Source organism: Girardinichthys multiradiatus, chromosome 24, assembly GCF_021462225.1.
Source record: "Girardinichthys multiradiatus isolate DD_20200921_A chromosome 24, DD_fGirMul_XY1, whole genome shotgun sequence".
Taxonomy (NCBI): domain Eukaryota; kingdom Metazoa; phylum Chordata; class Actinopteri; order Cyprinodontiformes; family Goodeidae; genus Girardinichthys; species Girardinichthys multiradiatus.
Genome location: NC_061816.1, coordinates 24,138,287 through 24,153,800, shown reverse-complemented (window position 1 = coordinate 24,153,800; position 15,514 = coordinate 24,138,287). Strand labels below are relative to the sequence as shown.

At 43.0% G+C, this 15,514-nt stretch overlaps 1 protein-coding gene across 2 annotated transcripts in view; it reads left to right on the top strand.

The window, feature by feature from the left end:
• The window catches only part of dhrsx (dehydrogenase/reductase (SDR family) X-linked), a 30,079-nt gene extending 15,490 nt beyond the window's left edge, over positions 1-14,589 (top strand). The window contains exons 4-7 of one of the 2 annotated variants that reach the window (XM_047354940.1): positions 4,937-5,038; positions 5,198-5,405; positions 5,487-5,694; positions 11,635-14,589. In XM_047354940.1, coding sequence (XP_047210896.1) covers positions 4,937-5,038; positions 5,198-5,405; positions 5,487-5,694; positions 11,635-11,817 — 701 coding nt within the window. In that variant the 3' untranslated portion in view covers positions 11,818-14,589. The remainder of the gene's footprint in view (positions 1-4,936; positions 5,039-5,197; positions 5,406-5,486; positions 5,695-11,634) is intronic. The other variant, XM_047354941.1, reaches the window with a different exon arrangement.
• Positions 14,590-15,514: the final 925 nt, after the last annotated feature.

The window sequence follows — 15,514 nt, the reverse complement described above, 5'->3', positions numbered from 1 at the left end:
ATCCGCTGTAACAGTATCCACAGATATATCTGGAACCTATAAAACCTTTGAGATTTTTTATCCCATAGTAATGACCTTGAAATAACAACAAAAACAGAGGGTTTGAACGATCAGGGAAACTGGTCTCAAATTTACACAGAGCTGTAGAGCCTGTGGTTCTGTGAAACACAATTTCTCTTCAAAATGTTTTCAAATATACCAATATTACTAAAAGTAACTGCTGTCTGCTCATCGAGGCCTGCATCATCATCCTGCCATTTCCTCCCTAGTTCTACAGCACGGTCATCAGTAAGCTCAGGGTCAGAGACGTGTGCGAGGCAGATTTCAAAGCATAACTGATTACCGGTATTATCTACAACATACAGGTTACGCATTTTCTTATTAATCAGTTCACAGTCTAACGTTCCTGTAGCCTTACGTTTCGACCCTCCTGTTGGATTATTAACTACCTGAAGAACAAATTCCAGGTTATTATCTACAGGTACATCTGCATTTGATTGTACTAAATCGTCTAGAAAGTTCTCAAAAGCAGGCAGGATCATATTTCCATCATCTGTAACAGTAAATGTGACATGACGATTGAGATTTTCACCCACTAATTCCAGCTGCACAACGTCGTTACGTCTGGTTAAAGATGTTGCGGCGTCGGCTAATTCAATGAGAATACGCATGATGTTTGTTAGAATGCAGCTAGATCCGGAATGTTACCTGGACAGGGCGGCGGGATGGTAAAAGGTCTCCTTATTTCATGGTTATTAAAACGTTCACGTTCAACAACCGCTGGAGGATCTCGCCCTATTTGATCAGAACTGACTGCTACCTCCTGATTGAAATTACCCCCATGCTGATCAGCATTGTGTGATGTTGAAGAATTTTGATTACTGTCAGGTGGAGACGGTGTATTTAAATTTTCATGAATCTGGTCTAATAAGTTAAAATTTTGGTCAGGTGGTGACGGCCTGTTTAATTCTTCAATAGCCTGATCGATTAACTTTAATTTTTGGTCAGGTGGTAACGGCCTGTTTAATTCTTCAAAAGCCTGATCGATTAAGTTTAAAAAGTCACCGTGCTGATCTTCATTGTGGTTGTTAACAAGAGATGCTTCATCCTCTAAAACATGTGCAGCTATAGGGATTTCGTTAAGCTCAGTTATTACATTTTTTATTTCATCCAGTGCAAGTCTGATTCAGTTATCCATTTACAGGGGTTGGACAATGAAACTGAAACACCTGGTTTTAGACCACAATAATTTATTAGTATGGTGTAGGGCCTCCTTTTGCAGCCAATACAGCGTCAATTCAGAATCAGAATCAGCTTTATTGCCAAGTTCGTACATACAAACAAGGAATTTGCCTCCGGTACACTTTGCTCTTTTGTTCTGTTTTTGCATTACAGAATATACAAATTTACAATTTACAATGTACAATATACAATGTACAATGCAATATTCTGCATTACAGAATATACAAATTTACAATGTACAATATACACATATCTAATAGAAAAGGTGCATTTGCAACATCTGTATGCTGTTGTTCTTTACTCTATTGAATGTTCATCAGAGAAACAGCCTGGGGGAAGAAACTGTCTTAGTAAACAGTGCTCTGTAGCGGCGGCCTGAAGGTAAAACTCTAAACAGTTTATGTGCAGGGTGTGTGGGGTCTGCAGAGATTTTGGCAGCTCTTTTCTTGACCCTAGACCTGTATAAGTCCTGGATGGAGGGAAGGTCAGCTCTGATTATTCTCTCTGCAGTAGTGATTATTTGTTGCAGTCTGGACCTGTCCTGTTTTGTGGATGAGCCAAACCACACTGAGATGGATGAAGACAGGACAGACTGAATGATGGCAGTGTAGAAGATGACCAATAGTTCCTGTGGAAGGTTGAACTTCTTGAGTTGCCTCAGGAAGTACAGTCTCTATTGGGCCTTCTTTCGAACAGTGTCTATGTGTGAAGACCATCTCAGGTCCTCAGAGATGGTGGTTCCTAAGACCCTGAAGTGGTCCACGGCCGATACAGTGTTGTTGAGGATGGTGAGGGGTGTGTATGGGGGTGGTGTTCTCCGAAAGTCCACCACCATTTCCACAGTCTTGAGTGGGTTCAGTTCAAGGTAGTTCTGACCGCTCCAGTTTACCAGCCGATCCACCTGCTGTCTGTATGCAGACTCATCACCGTCCTGGATCAGTCCAATGACAGTGGTGTCATCTGCAAACTTAAGGAGTTTCACGGACGAGTCCGATGAGGTGCAGTCATTTGTGCACAGAGAGAAGAGGAGTGGGGATAGGACACACCCCTGGGGGGCACCAGTACTTATTGATCTGGATCGGGAGAAGAAGCTCCCCAGTCTCACCTGCTGCTGTCGGTCCGTCAGGAAGCTGTTGATCCACTGACAGGTGGAGGCTGGGACGTTGAGCTGTGTGAGCCTCTGGTGGAGGATGTCTGGTATGATAGTGTTGAAGGCCGAGCTGAAGTCTACAAACAGGATCCTGGCATACGTCCCTGGACGGTCGAGGTGTTGCAGGATGAAGTGTAGACCTAAGTTAACAGCATCCTCTGCCGACCTGTTTGCTCGGTAAGCAAATTGAAGGGGGTCCAGCCTGTGATGTCTTTCAGGTGCTTCAACACCAGCCACTCAATGGACTTCATGATCACAGACGTCAGGGCTACAGGCCTGTAGTCATTTAATCCTACGATGGTGGGTTTTTTGGGAACCGGGATGATGGTGGATCGTTTGAGGCAGGAGGGGACCTCACATTTGTCCAGTGACTTGTTGAAGATCCTTGTGAAGATCGGAGCGAGTTGATGTGCGCAGGCTTTCAGGCATGATGGGGAGACGTTATCAGGTCCTCCAGCTTTCTGTTTTCATGTGCTGAAAGAGCCTGTTTACCTCTTCCTTGGAGATCTTTAGTGCAGGCAGAGGATCTGATGGTGGGGGGTTGGTTGCTTTATGGGAGGAATTTGTTCCTGAAGGGGATGTAGAGGGGATGATTTGAGGTGTGAATGGCTTCTTGTCATGTCTGCAGTAGAAGCCATTCAGACGGTTGGCCAGGAGACGACTCTGTTCAGGATGGGTGGAGGGGCTCTTGTAGGCAGTCAGGTTTCTCAGACCAGTCCATACAGTGTCACCAGTAGAACGGCTGTTCTTAAGCTTCTCACTGTAGCTTCTCTTAACTGCTTTGATCTCTTTTGTTAGTTTGTTCCTGGCCTGCCTGTACCGCGCCCAAACTCCACTGCTGTGAGCTTCTTCCTTTTCCCTGCGCAGATTCCTGAGGTGTGGAGAAAACCATGGCTTATTGTTCCCAAAGGTGCAGAAGGTCTTGGTCTGCACACACATGTCCTCACAGAAACTGATGTATGATGTCACCACATCAGTTAGTTGGTTTAGGTCAGTGGCTGAGGTTTCAAAAACAGTCCAGTCTGTGCAGTCAAAGCAGGCCTTTAGCATCTGCTTTGATTCCTCAGTCCACTTCTTAACAGTGTGAATCTTGGGTTTGGAAGCTCTTAGTCTCTGTCTGTATGTTGGGATGACATATACAAGTCCTGCACAGTGGTCATGGGAATTTTAAGCCATTCTTCTTGCAGGATAGTGGCCAGGTCACTACGTGCTACTGGTGGAGGAAAATGTTTCCTGACTCGCTCCTCCAAAACACCCCTAAGTGGCTCAATAATATTTAGATCTGGTGACTGTGCAGGCCATGGGAGATGTTCAACTTCCCTTTCATGTTCATCAAACCAATCTTTCACCAGTCTTGCTGTGTGTATTGGTGCATTGTCATCCTGATACACGGCACCGCCTTCAGGATACAATGTTTGAACCATTGGATGCACATGGTCCTCAAGCCCATCTAGCACAAGTATTGTGTTTTAGAAAAACTACAGGTAACTAAAATTATCATTCCTTTTCCTAAAATGGAGTCTCTCATGATTCAAAACAAACACATCATCGCTAGAGTCAATTTATAACTTGGAAACAGTATACTGAGGGCTCGTAAAGTTTTTCTGTTAATTTCATATTTGTCTTACCTCTTTCTCCTGGTTTCCAGTCTGTTGACGCAGAAGTGGAAGGTTTGCTCGTTCCACCGATGTAGAGAAGCACAATCTTTATTTAGTTTCAGGTAATTTCTATTTTGAACTGATTTAGACTGGCTCATCATATATTCAGCAAATAGGTCCTGCTGTAAAGCAAAATTAACTTACAATTCTGTCAGGTTACACAGTTCATTTTATTAGGATTTCATGTGACAGGCCAGCATTAAGTTGATTATACCTTTAAAAATATAAAAGGATGCATGTCTTTTTTAGATGTATTAACGCCTGAAAAGCATACAGATTATTAATAACACCCTTAAACACACCCCTGGGTTGTAATTGGTTAATTTCCCATAACACCCTTAAACACAACCCTGTATTATAATTGGTTAATTTAAGGTATCGCCCCTAATGACGACAACCAATCAGCATCCCCGGTTATGCCCCTCGGACACACCCCTCACACCACCTGTTCTCAATCCCCCATGACCCCCCTTAGGGTCAAAAGTCACCTGTCAAAAAGTTTTATTAAAGGGTGTATTTTAGTCTCTCATTACCTCTGACCTTATCTGAGGTAGTGAGGCTTGCAGAGCTTTATATGTTGTTGTGTCACCTTCTGGATGAGCTTTTGATGTACTCTTGGTGTAATTTCCAGAACTCACAGAGATGGTGTCCACCTCAGTGTGTTCTGGTGGTCCTGGATTCGTCGGCTCCTTGTAAATCCAGTTATTTCTAGAATCATTTCTGGTCTTTATATGTACTAACTCTTCCACAGTGGATGAGGCCTTTTAGGTGCTTAATAACTGTCTTGTCAGTAAGTGTGACTTCAGTCCGCAATATTGCGCTTGGTGCTCAGCAGTTTTCTGTCAGACCTTTGGCTGAGAGCTAACATGTGCTTTTCTGTTTCCAGCTGAGTTTATCTTTGTGGACCTGACCTCCCTGAAATCAGTTAGAAACTTTGTCCAGATGTTCCGAGACAGAGCTCTGCCGCTCCATGTTCTCATTAACAATGGTAGGCTCCATATGTCTCTTTCATTAGATGGTCAAGGTCAAAGACGTTAGTCCCCTCAGCCAGGGTGACTTCATACTTTTGGATTTGAGACAGAGTACACTATTGTGTCTGACTCTGAAGAAAGACAAAGACTCCCTGATCTGTTCCACTTTGATGTAGCTGGGACCATGCTGGTTCCTGAGAAACGGACAGAGGACGGGTTTGAATTCCACTTCTGCCTGAACTACCTGAGCCACTTCTTGTTGACCAACCTGCTGCTGGACCTGCTGAAGAAGTCTGGAAAGAATGGCCGCAGCTCCAGAATCATCAACATGGCCTCCGCCACACACTACGCAGGAGAGATAAACCTGGAAGACCTGAACAAGAGGTGTGAGCAATTATGAAACTGAGAGCCTTTTTCCATTGCATTATTGACATGATTGTGTTACTCTGCTCCTCTCCCCCACAGAACCATCTATAGCTCCCATGCTGCGTACTCCCAAAGCAAGTTGGCCCTGGTCCTCTTCACCTACTACCTTCAGGCGCAGCTTATGGCTGGGGGCTTCGCTGTCACTGTAAATGCTGTGGACCCTGGGATGGTGGATACGGCGCTGTACAATAACCTCTGGACCTTAGCACAGATGCTGAAGAAACTAGTGGCCAGTGTTCTGTTCAGGGTATGTGTTTTGACACCCATCTTGTCTGTTGGACACACAGATTCATTCCTTATTTCCTGCTTCTGGTTCTTTATTTCTAGCTGTTCTCTGTTGGGCCACCAACAGAACATGGTTCTAGGGGGAATTAAAGACATTTTTTGTAGTAAGAAATCCAAAGTTTATAAGCTGCAAAGTATTCAAATCCACTGAACTTTTTCACATGTAGTCACATTCCAACCACATCCCTCAGTGTGTTTTACTGGGCTTTTATGTGAATGGGTCAACAGGCTGCCATACACAGGCGCCACCGACTCATCTGACCACCATTAGCAGGCAAGGCAGGTATAGTGTCTTGCCCAAGGACTCAACAACTGAGACAGACATAGCGGGGGCTCAAACCGGCAACCCACCGGTTAGAAGACGAACCCCTGCCACCATCGCCACGGCCTTCCATGCCGGCCTTTCCATGCCGGATATGGACACAGCATTGCATGCACAAGAGCATAATGACGTCAACAAAGCAAGTATCGCTGATACGCGCTGAAAGCGCTCGAAAATATGGCTCCACTTTTCAAAATGCGATGCAAATTTATGGAACTAAATTAGGGTCATAAAGTTTGTTCAAAAGACAAAAATTTGAACCTGAAAAATAAGTTTGTTCAAAAGAAAAAAATTTGAACCAGAAAAATAAAATTTGGTTCAAAAGAATAAAAATTGAACTTAAAAAATAAAAGTTTGTTCAAAAGAAAAAAATGTTTTACCTGATAAATTATTTTGAACCTCCCCCCAAAAAAATTTGAAAACTGGAAAAAAGTTTTTGCAAATGCAAAAAAAGAAGTGAAACTGGAAAAAAAAAGTTCAAAACTACGTTTCAGATTCAATTTGTTTCGTCACTTGCAGATTTTATTTTTTCAGCTTCAAACTTACGGCCCCGTTTTTGTGTGGGGGCGGGGCCTCAGATCATGGGGGTGTGGAATCATGAATGACATCTCAACACAGCAGCCGAACAACAAATTCCCAGCAGTTGCATTCAGGGACCATGGAAACTTGAATTATCTATAACACATCATCGATATTATTTATGTATGTGATTGGTTTTGAAGGATAAGATGCTTCATCAATAGAAGCAGCTTACGTGAATACACGACACGAATCTCAGAGGAGAAAATATGATCTTGACAGATTTGCACAGCTAAAGTCCGTGTCCAGTTCCCTTGCTCTCAACGTGAAGCAGAAGAACCGCCAGACTGAGTGGCGGTAGTATTCGACCGGAGCTCTAGTCGCCATGGCCTCATCTTCATCTGCAGGCGCTAGCAGTGAACCAGTAAGATCAGAGTGTGAAGGTTCAATTAGCAGGGTAAGAGCACAGTTTTGCTCAAAATATTGAAATGCACACAACATTATGGGTGACATAACAGAGTTCAAAAGAGGAAAAATTGTTGGTGCACGTCTTGCTGGCGCATCTGTGACCAAGACAGCAAGTCTTTGTGATGTATCAAGAGCCACGGTATACAGGGTAATGTCAGGATACCACCAAGAAAGACGAACCACATCCAACAGGATTAACTGTGGATGTAAGAGGAAGCTGTCTGAAAGGAATGTTCAGGTGCTAACCCGGATTGTATCCATAAAACCCCGGCTGCCCAAATCACGGCAGAATTAAATGTGCACCTCAACTCTCTTGTTTCCACCAGAACTGTCCGTCGGGAGCTCCACAGGGTCAACATGCATGGCTGGGCTGCTATAGCCAAACCTTTGGTCACTCATGCCAATGCCAAACGTTGGTTTCAATGGTGCAAGGAGTGCAAATCTTTGGCTCTGGACAATGTGAAACATGTATTGTTCTCTGATGAGTCCACCTTTACTGTTTTCCCCACATCCGGGAGAGTTACGGTGTGGAGAAGCCCCAAAGAAGCGTACCACCCAGACTGTTGCATGCCCAGAGTGAAGCGTGGGGGTTGATCAGTGATGGTTTGGGCTGCCATGTCATGGTATTCCCTTGGCCCAATACTTGTGCTAGATGGGCGCATCACTGCCAAGGACTACCGAACCATTCTTGAGGACCATGTGCATCCAATGGTTCAAACATTGTATCCTGAAGGCGGTGCCGTGTATCAGGATGACAATGCACCAATACACACAGCAAGACTGGTGAAAGATTGGTTTGATGAACATGAAAGTGAAGTTGAACATCTCCCATGGCCTGCACAGTCACCAGATCTAAATATTATTGAGCCACTTTGGGTTGTTTTGGAGGAGTGAGTCAGGAAACGTTTTCCTCCACCAGTATCACGTAGTGACCTGGCCACTATCCTGCAAGAAAAATGGCTCAAAAAATGGCTTAAAATCCCTCTGACCACTGTGCAGGACTTGTATATGTCATTCCCAAGACATATTGACGCAGTATTGCCCGCAAAAGGAGGCCCTACACCATACTAATAAGTTATTGTGGTCTAAAACCAGGTGTTTCAGTTTCATTGTCCAACCCCTGTACATACATACAGTACAGACCAAAAGTTTGGACACACCTTCTCATTCAAAGAGTTTTCTTTAATTTCATGACTATAAATATTGTAGCTTGACAGTGAAGGCATCAAAACTATGAATTAACACATGTGAAAATATATACTGAACAAAAAAGTCTGAAACAACTGAAAATATGTCTTATATTTCTAGGTTCTTCATGTAGCCACCTTTTGCTTTGATAACTGGTACGCACACTCTTGGCATTCTGTTGATGAGCTTCAAGAGGTAGTCACCTGAAATGGTTTTCCAATAGTCTTGAAGGAGTTTCCAGAGATGCTTAGCACTTGTTGGCCCTTTTGCCTTTACTCTGTGGTCCAGCTCACCCCAAACCATTTGAACTGGGTTTAGGTCCGGTGACTGTGGAGGCCAGGTCATCTGGTGCAGCACCCGATCACTCTCCTTCTTGGTCAAATAGCCCTTACACAGCCTGGAGGTGTGTTTGGGGTTATTGTCTTGTTGAAAAATAAACGATGGTCCAACTAAATGCAAACCGGATGGAATAGCATGCCGCTGCAAGATGCTGTGGTAGCCATGCTGGTTCAGTATGGCTTCAATTTTGAATAAATCCCCAACAGTTTTTTGGGAGCGAAGCGGTCGGATCTCTGAGCCGAAATAATTAAAACACTACTCAGAAATATTCTCTCCTCAAACAATACTCACGAGAGGGTACTTTTATTCTTCAAAAAGCGCACAGTGTCATATTCATCACAAATTCCAGAAGTCACCCTGGCCTCCAGTCTGTGCAGGGTGGTTTTTGTACAGATACAAAGCATTGGTGTGTATTTGGGCCTTAACCAATTGAAATCATTCTTCTCCTTTACATAACATTCCTTGGCACATTCACACTGTTATCTCTACTTTTCCGAGAATACACTCCGGCCCAACATCTGGAAAACATCAGATTGGCGTACGTGACAACACTCTCATGACTTTATTAAGATTGCCAGGTCAGTTGACCTGGCAGTGTTCACCAGTTTTCCTGGTTGCCTGCAATAACAAGTTCATTTGTCTTTCCTCTCGCCAAGAACTTTCCTCTAATGTAATCTGTTTCCCAGCTTGCATGTCTCCACTCAGAGTGAACTTATCACAGAGTTCATTTTATTATGGTAAAGACAATAATAACACTTTTGTCTACTTAAACAGAGCTTTACGCTTCCACAGTTTCACCAGCAAAGCAACCCCACACCATCACACTTCCTCCTCCATGCTTCACCAGGCATATAGAGTCCATCCGTCCACCTCTTCTGCGGTGCACAAAGACACGGTGGTTGGAACCAAAGATCTCAAACTTGGACTCATCAGACCAAAGCACAGATTTCCACTGGTCTAATGTCCATTCCTAGTGTTCTTTAGCCCAAACAAGTCTCTTCTGCTTGTTGCCTGTCCTCAGCAGTGGTTTCCTAGCAGCTATTTTACCATGAAGGCCTGATTCACACAGTCTCCTCTTAACAGTTGTTCTAGAGATGTGTCTGCTGCTAGAACTCTGTGTGGCATTGACCTTTTTTCTAATCTGAGCTGCTGTTGAGACAGAGAGAGAGAGAGAAAAACAATTCTTACTGGTTGTTAGGTGATCAAATTCTTCATGCTATCATATCATGCTATTGCATTATATAAGCTAATTAATTACCGTATTTTCCGCACTATAAGGCGCACCGGATTATAAGGCGCACCTTCAATGAATGGCCTATTTTAGAACTTTTTTCATATATAGGGCGCACCGGATTATAAGGCGCATAGAATAGAAGCTACTGCAGTCAAACGTTTGACTGGGGTTGCGTTATGCATCCACTAGATGGAGCTGTGCTAAAGAGAATGTCAACAAAACAGTCAGATAAGTCAGTCAGTCAAACTTTATTAATACACTACAAACCAGCGTTCTGATAACTCCATTCACTCCCATGGTAAAGTCTCCTCTACATAGAATTCTATTGAATAGAGCCAACCGCACATTAGGAATGCATTGGAGTCTATGAAGTTGAAGTTGAAATCAAACGTTAGTTAAAACGTTAGTTAAAAGGGAACTTTTCCCTGATTCAGTAAACACGTAAAAGAAACAGTTTGAAAACGTTAGTACTGTTAACCTTTCCTGTTTCTGTCCCCTGACCGTAGTCTGATGACACAGGGGAGACGCTTTCTCCAGGGCCGAAGTTACTAGTTTCCTCGGGGTTAACTCCCTCACTCATACGTTGCTGAGTTGAGCATGAAGAAACAGCATCAAAACACTGAGTTGTTGACGAGATTCGGGGTTCTTTTTAATGACTTTGCAGCACGTAAAACCACAGGGCTTACAGACTCATACACCGCTGCTCCGGTCGCTGTCTCTACCCACCCCACACACACAATAATACCGACGTCACTCCTTCACTCTTGATTCTCAGCTACGGCAGCACACAGCGCCACCTCTGTCCGGAGGAGTAATGTCAACATCTTCCATACACACACGAAACATACACCCCACACACTGAGCTTCTAATCACATATAGTTCAGGCAATTCCTGCAACAGTACATTCAAACGTTATACACACACAAGTGGTGTTGGACTAGGAGTAAGCACAATACAGGTGTTTACCGCTATTACTTCGGCGACGCCCCTGACTACGGTAGCCGTAATGCTGCAAGCGGTGCGGCTTTGTAGTTTACCAGTCGTACTGAAACATTTTGACAGAGCGCCGTGTACAACCAGTATGGATCAACCAATTAACCAATTGATCCATATATAAGGCGCTCCGGATTACAAGGCACACTGTCATTTTTAAAAAAAAATTAAAGGTTTTTAAGTGCACCTTATAGTGCGGAAAATACGGTACCTAAAAATCACACAAATGTGATTTTCTGGATTTTTGACGATTCTGTCACTCATAGCTGAACCTATGATAAAAAATTAAAGACTTCTGATAAAAAGTAAAGACTTCTACATGTTTTGCATGCGGGGAAACTTGCAAAATTGGCAGTGTATCAAATAATTGTTCTCCTCACTGTATGTCACTTAAACACATTGCATGAAATCAACACATTTATTTTCACATTTGATGTCAAATTTAAATCAAATCTTCAATCTCACACTTGAATCACAGTTCATCAGTCAGATTCTTAGTTTGCTAAAAGTCCATAAACCAAAATGTTTTCAGGAGCCAATATTTTCTAGGGACACTGCAAACATGCTCTTCTCAGACATTTTCTGTGGCAGAAAGGTAACATCAAGCACCACCCTGAACACACTATGGCAACAAAGAAACATGGTGGTGGCAGTATCATGCAGCCAGAGCTACAATAGCATGTTTAGATGAAAGCATATTTATGTGTTAGAATGGTCTAGTTAGTCCAGACATATGTCCAACTGAGAACGTTAGGGTGTGAAACCCCCCAACCTCTTTCACTAACGTGCACTGATCAGCAGCCTGTTAAGCCTAGGTGTTTCTGTGTGCCATCCTCAGGCTCCAGCAGAGGGAGCCTCCATATCGGTGTATGCTGCAGCTGCGTCTGAGTTGGAAGGGGTGGGAGGCTGTTACCTGTACAACGGTCAGAAGACACAGTCCTCAGATCTGTCCTACGACTCGGAACTGCAGGCCCAGCTGTGGAAGAAGAGCTGCCAACTAGTAGGACTTCAGGAGGCCTGACACCACCTATCACATTGGAATACACACATATAAAAACACCTTCAGCTTCAGAAGCCTTTACATTGTCTTCTCTGTCCTCTGCATGTTATTCTTTTGAGAACATAAATTCAGTTGCCTTCAAATAACCTCTGTCATGTTGCCTGAACCTTGATCCACTTACCATCATTGTGAATGATGTTTGCAAACCGCTATTTCTGGACAGAGTTCAGAATTTGTCAGCATTTCAGTCAAGTTGAGGTGTTGACTTTGACTGGACCTTGATTGTTTTTTCAGACGTTCTTTTGTAGATTTGCTGCTGTGTCCAGTTAATGAGGCAGTTCGATCCGTTTCTCAGACTGGTGACCTCACATTTGACTCCAGAGTACAGAAAGGTTAATGGCCTGCTCAGTGACTAAATAATGAACAGGTCCTGAGGTGCTGCCTTTTAAAGTTATGGATAAAATCTGTTGATTCTTCACCCAAACACTATGCAGCAGCATTTCTGTTGTGCAATGGGTGGGTTTCACATGACATCATGGTCACGTGACCGCACTTTGTGAATGCCATCTTAGGTTGCAGCTGCAGCCTGTTTTCGCTGTGAAGCAAAACTCCGGACCATTCATTTAACTATGGGGAAAACTTGCTTAATTGTGTGTTGTGCTGCGCGTGGTGGTCAAGACCAACGTTCATTCTATCATCTGACAGCCGTGATAGATCAGTGTGAGAAAACACAAACACTGAGTACACAATGCTGACTACTGTGGCTGAATCGGATATCCAGGGCGGATTTGGACGGTTTGAACCTCACTCACGCCCGAGTGTGCAGTGCACATTTTTTATATTATTCTGGAAAGTAGTCTGCCAAGACCGTGAGCCAATCAGTTGATTCTGACCCAAGTGGCAGCACTCAGCACTGTGACCTACTTCAGTAAGCTGCCCCCTTACGCCTTGACCAGTTAGATGTAGGCTGCAATTTACCTTTACTGTTATGCTGTAAATGAATTATGTAGTAATATACCTATTATGTAATTATCCTATAAAAGGCAATATGAAACTTATTATGGATTTTTGCCTATGATGTGGCTATGAAAAAAATAGTTGTTCAGCCAATCGTCCGGATTTGCGCTAAACAAGCCAACATATGGATCCACCTTGTTGATGACCGCAATTTTCATGAGGTGCATGGCCTTATCAGGAGGCTGTAACGACTCCAGATACTTATCCATGGTCCTCCGGCTCATCAAGATGGAGTTCTGAATGTTCTGCTTATTTCTCTAATCTGCTTTAATTTTTGAATGTGGTTACCATGCAGCGCAGCTCTCAGTGTGTCCTTTATTTCTTTCTCTTTTTCAGATGTTAATACTTTGTGGCTTTGAGTTTTTGTTTGATCAACTATTGAACACCAGGTTTCTTATCAACCTGCAACTGATTGACTTGTACACATAAATGGCTTGAAAATTGTAAATGTTCATCATTCACACAGCCCTTTCTAATAGACAGAGGCCTACAGAAATGCAACTCTTCAACTCTTTCACATTTGGCCCTGTTCCAGCCACAAATCAGATTTTATTGGGCTTTTAAGTGACAGACCAACACACTGTAGCGTGGAATATGAAGTGGAAGAAAAGTGGTTCATGCATTTCAAAATCTGAAAAGTGAGTCTTAGTGTTGTGTTCAGCCCATATTTTGTAGAACCACCTTTTGCTGCAGGTCTTTACTGGCTTTAAACATCTATAGACAAAACAGTTCAAGTTCACTCGGATATGATGGAGCACATCTTTTAGCGCCAGTTTCCAAGACATGCAACATTTTCTAAGTTGGATTTAGGTCTATACTTTGATTAGGCCATTCTATTACATGAATAAGCTTTGATCTAAACTATCCCATTGTAGCTTTGGTCTTATTTTTAGGGTCAAGGAAAGCGAAGAAAAGCGTCCCCACCACATGATGGTGCCACCACCATGTTTTACCTGTAGGGTTTTATTTAGAGGCATCAGAGTAAGGATGGGGAGCTGCTCTTTGTTGGTTCTTCATATAAAATCCATTGATGTTTATGGTTATAATGTGACAAATTTGAAAAGTTAAAAGCATGTGAACACTTTTGCAAAGCACTGTAGGACTGGAAAGTGATTTAACAGTAATTTCTCCTTTGCACTTTACATCAATCTCTATATTTACTTGGCAAATCTGCAGCAAGGAATGAATCATGTCCAAATAATATATGTTCTTGCTGTCGGTGCTGGTTATTGTAGACAGTGGACAGTTAAAGGTTTTGCCCTTCTGTCAATTAAAGCTTGAAATAAATACATACATGACTGTGTGTGACGTTTCAGTTGCTCCATTTTAACGTGTTAATTCAGAAAGTGAAGAAAATTCCTCCTGGATTACTGGTGATAGTGGAAAAATTCAAATAGGTCACCCTGTTTAGTATCTGATTTACTATGTGTGTCCTAAATGAGCTTGTTGTTTATGAGATTGCCATTTCAGACTTGATCTACTCTTGGACCTTGCATTTCAGGCATCTCTTTCTGATATGAACGTAGTGTTTACCCAAGAGAAGATACCTCTCTTCTCTCCGAGGCGTCACATCATGCTCACCTCTGAAGCGCAAGGTCTGTTTTATCTCCCTGTCTCTGTAATGTAAACTACTTTCTCATTTTGTGAGTGGTTATAAAAAGTCTGTTTACCTGTTTACGGCAGGACAGGCAGACTGAGATACTGGTTTGGTTGTATCCTCTGTCCGTTCTCAATCCTTGCAAGAATTTAATAAACGTGCCACTTTGATTCTCACCATTCTCCTTGTTAAGTGAGTTTATTAATGTGCATTTCGTTTTTTCCATTTACACTGGGAACACAACACGATACAGGTTCAAGGAAAGGTGGCTCCAGCCTTGGGTCTTTCTGCATGTTCTCCCCATGCATGTGTGGGTTCTCTCCTGGTATTCCAGTTTTCTCTCACAGTCCAAAACAGCGTTAGGTTAATGTTTCTCTCTAAATAGCCCTTAGCACTGTGTGTCTCTGCTTTGCCCTGTGATGAACTGTCAACCTGTCAGGGGTGGACCCCACCTCTTGCCTAATGACTGCTAGACATAGGCACCAGCCCTTAACCCTCAACCCCCACTCTGCATTCCAAGCGGGTTTAGACAATGGATGGTTGTCTGGATTATTTCCAAATTGTATGGATAAAATATATAGTCAATTGAATCCAATCATAGAAATGATTCCAAGTCACGTACGTCCATCGCAAGTGATAGTAGTTATCAAACAGTGCAGTCAAGTTCAGTTGGTAAATTGGTAATTGGTTTTCTATCTAAGGAAACCCAGCAGATTGCATCAAGTCAGTAACTTGCAGCATTCACTCCTCTGGGCAGTGCATGTAGAGACAGTGGAGAGGAAAACCCTTTACCAAGAGTAAACCTTCATCAGAACCAGAACCTGGCTCAGTCTGAGCCAAGTTCAAGTAGTAAAATGTATGGGAAAAAAAACAAAGAGTTAATTGCAGTAAAGCTCTGTGAATAGTTATGTCTAGGAAAGAGACCAGAGTTAAAACTGAAACAAAGGGCCAATTGTATCCCTATAGAATTAAAACAGTCCGTTGTTGGCAGGAGAGGCTCAGCCAATGTCCCTCTCCAGGAAGGTGCTACTGTTAAACACAGAGCTAGGCCAGGTGTAGCTTCTATGAATAGAAAAAACAGAGAGAGAACATAAAATTAAAAGC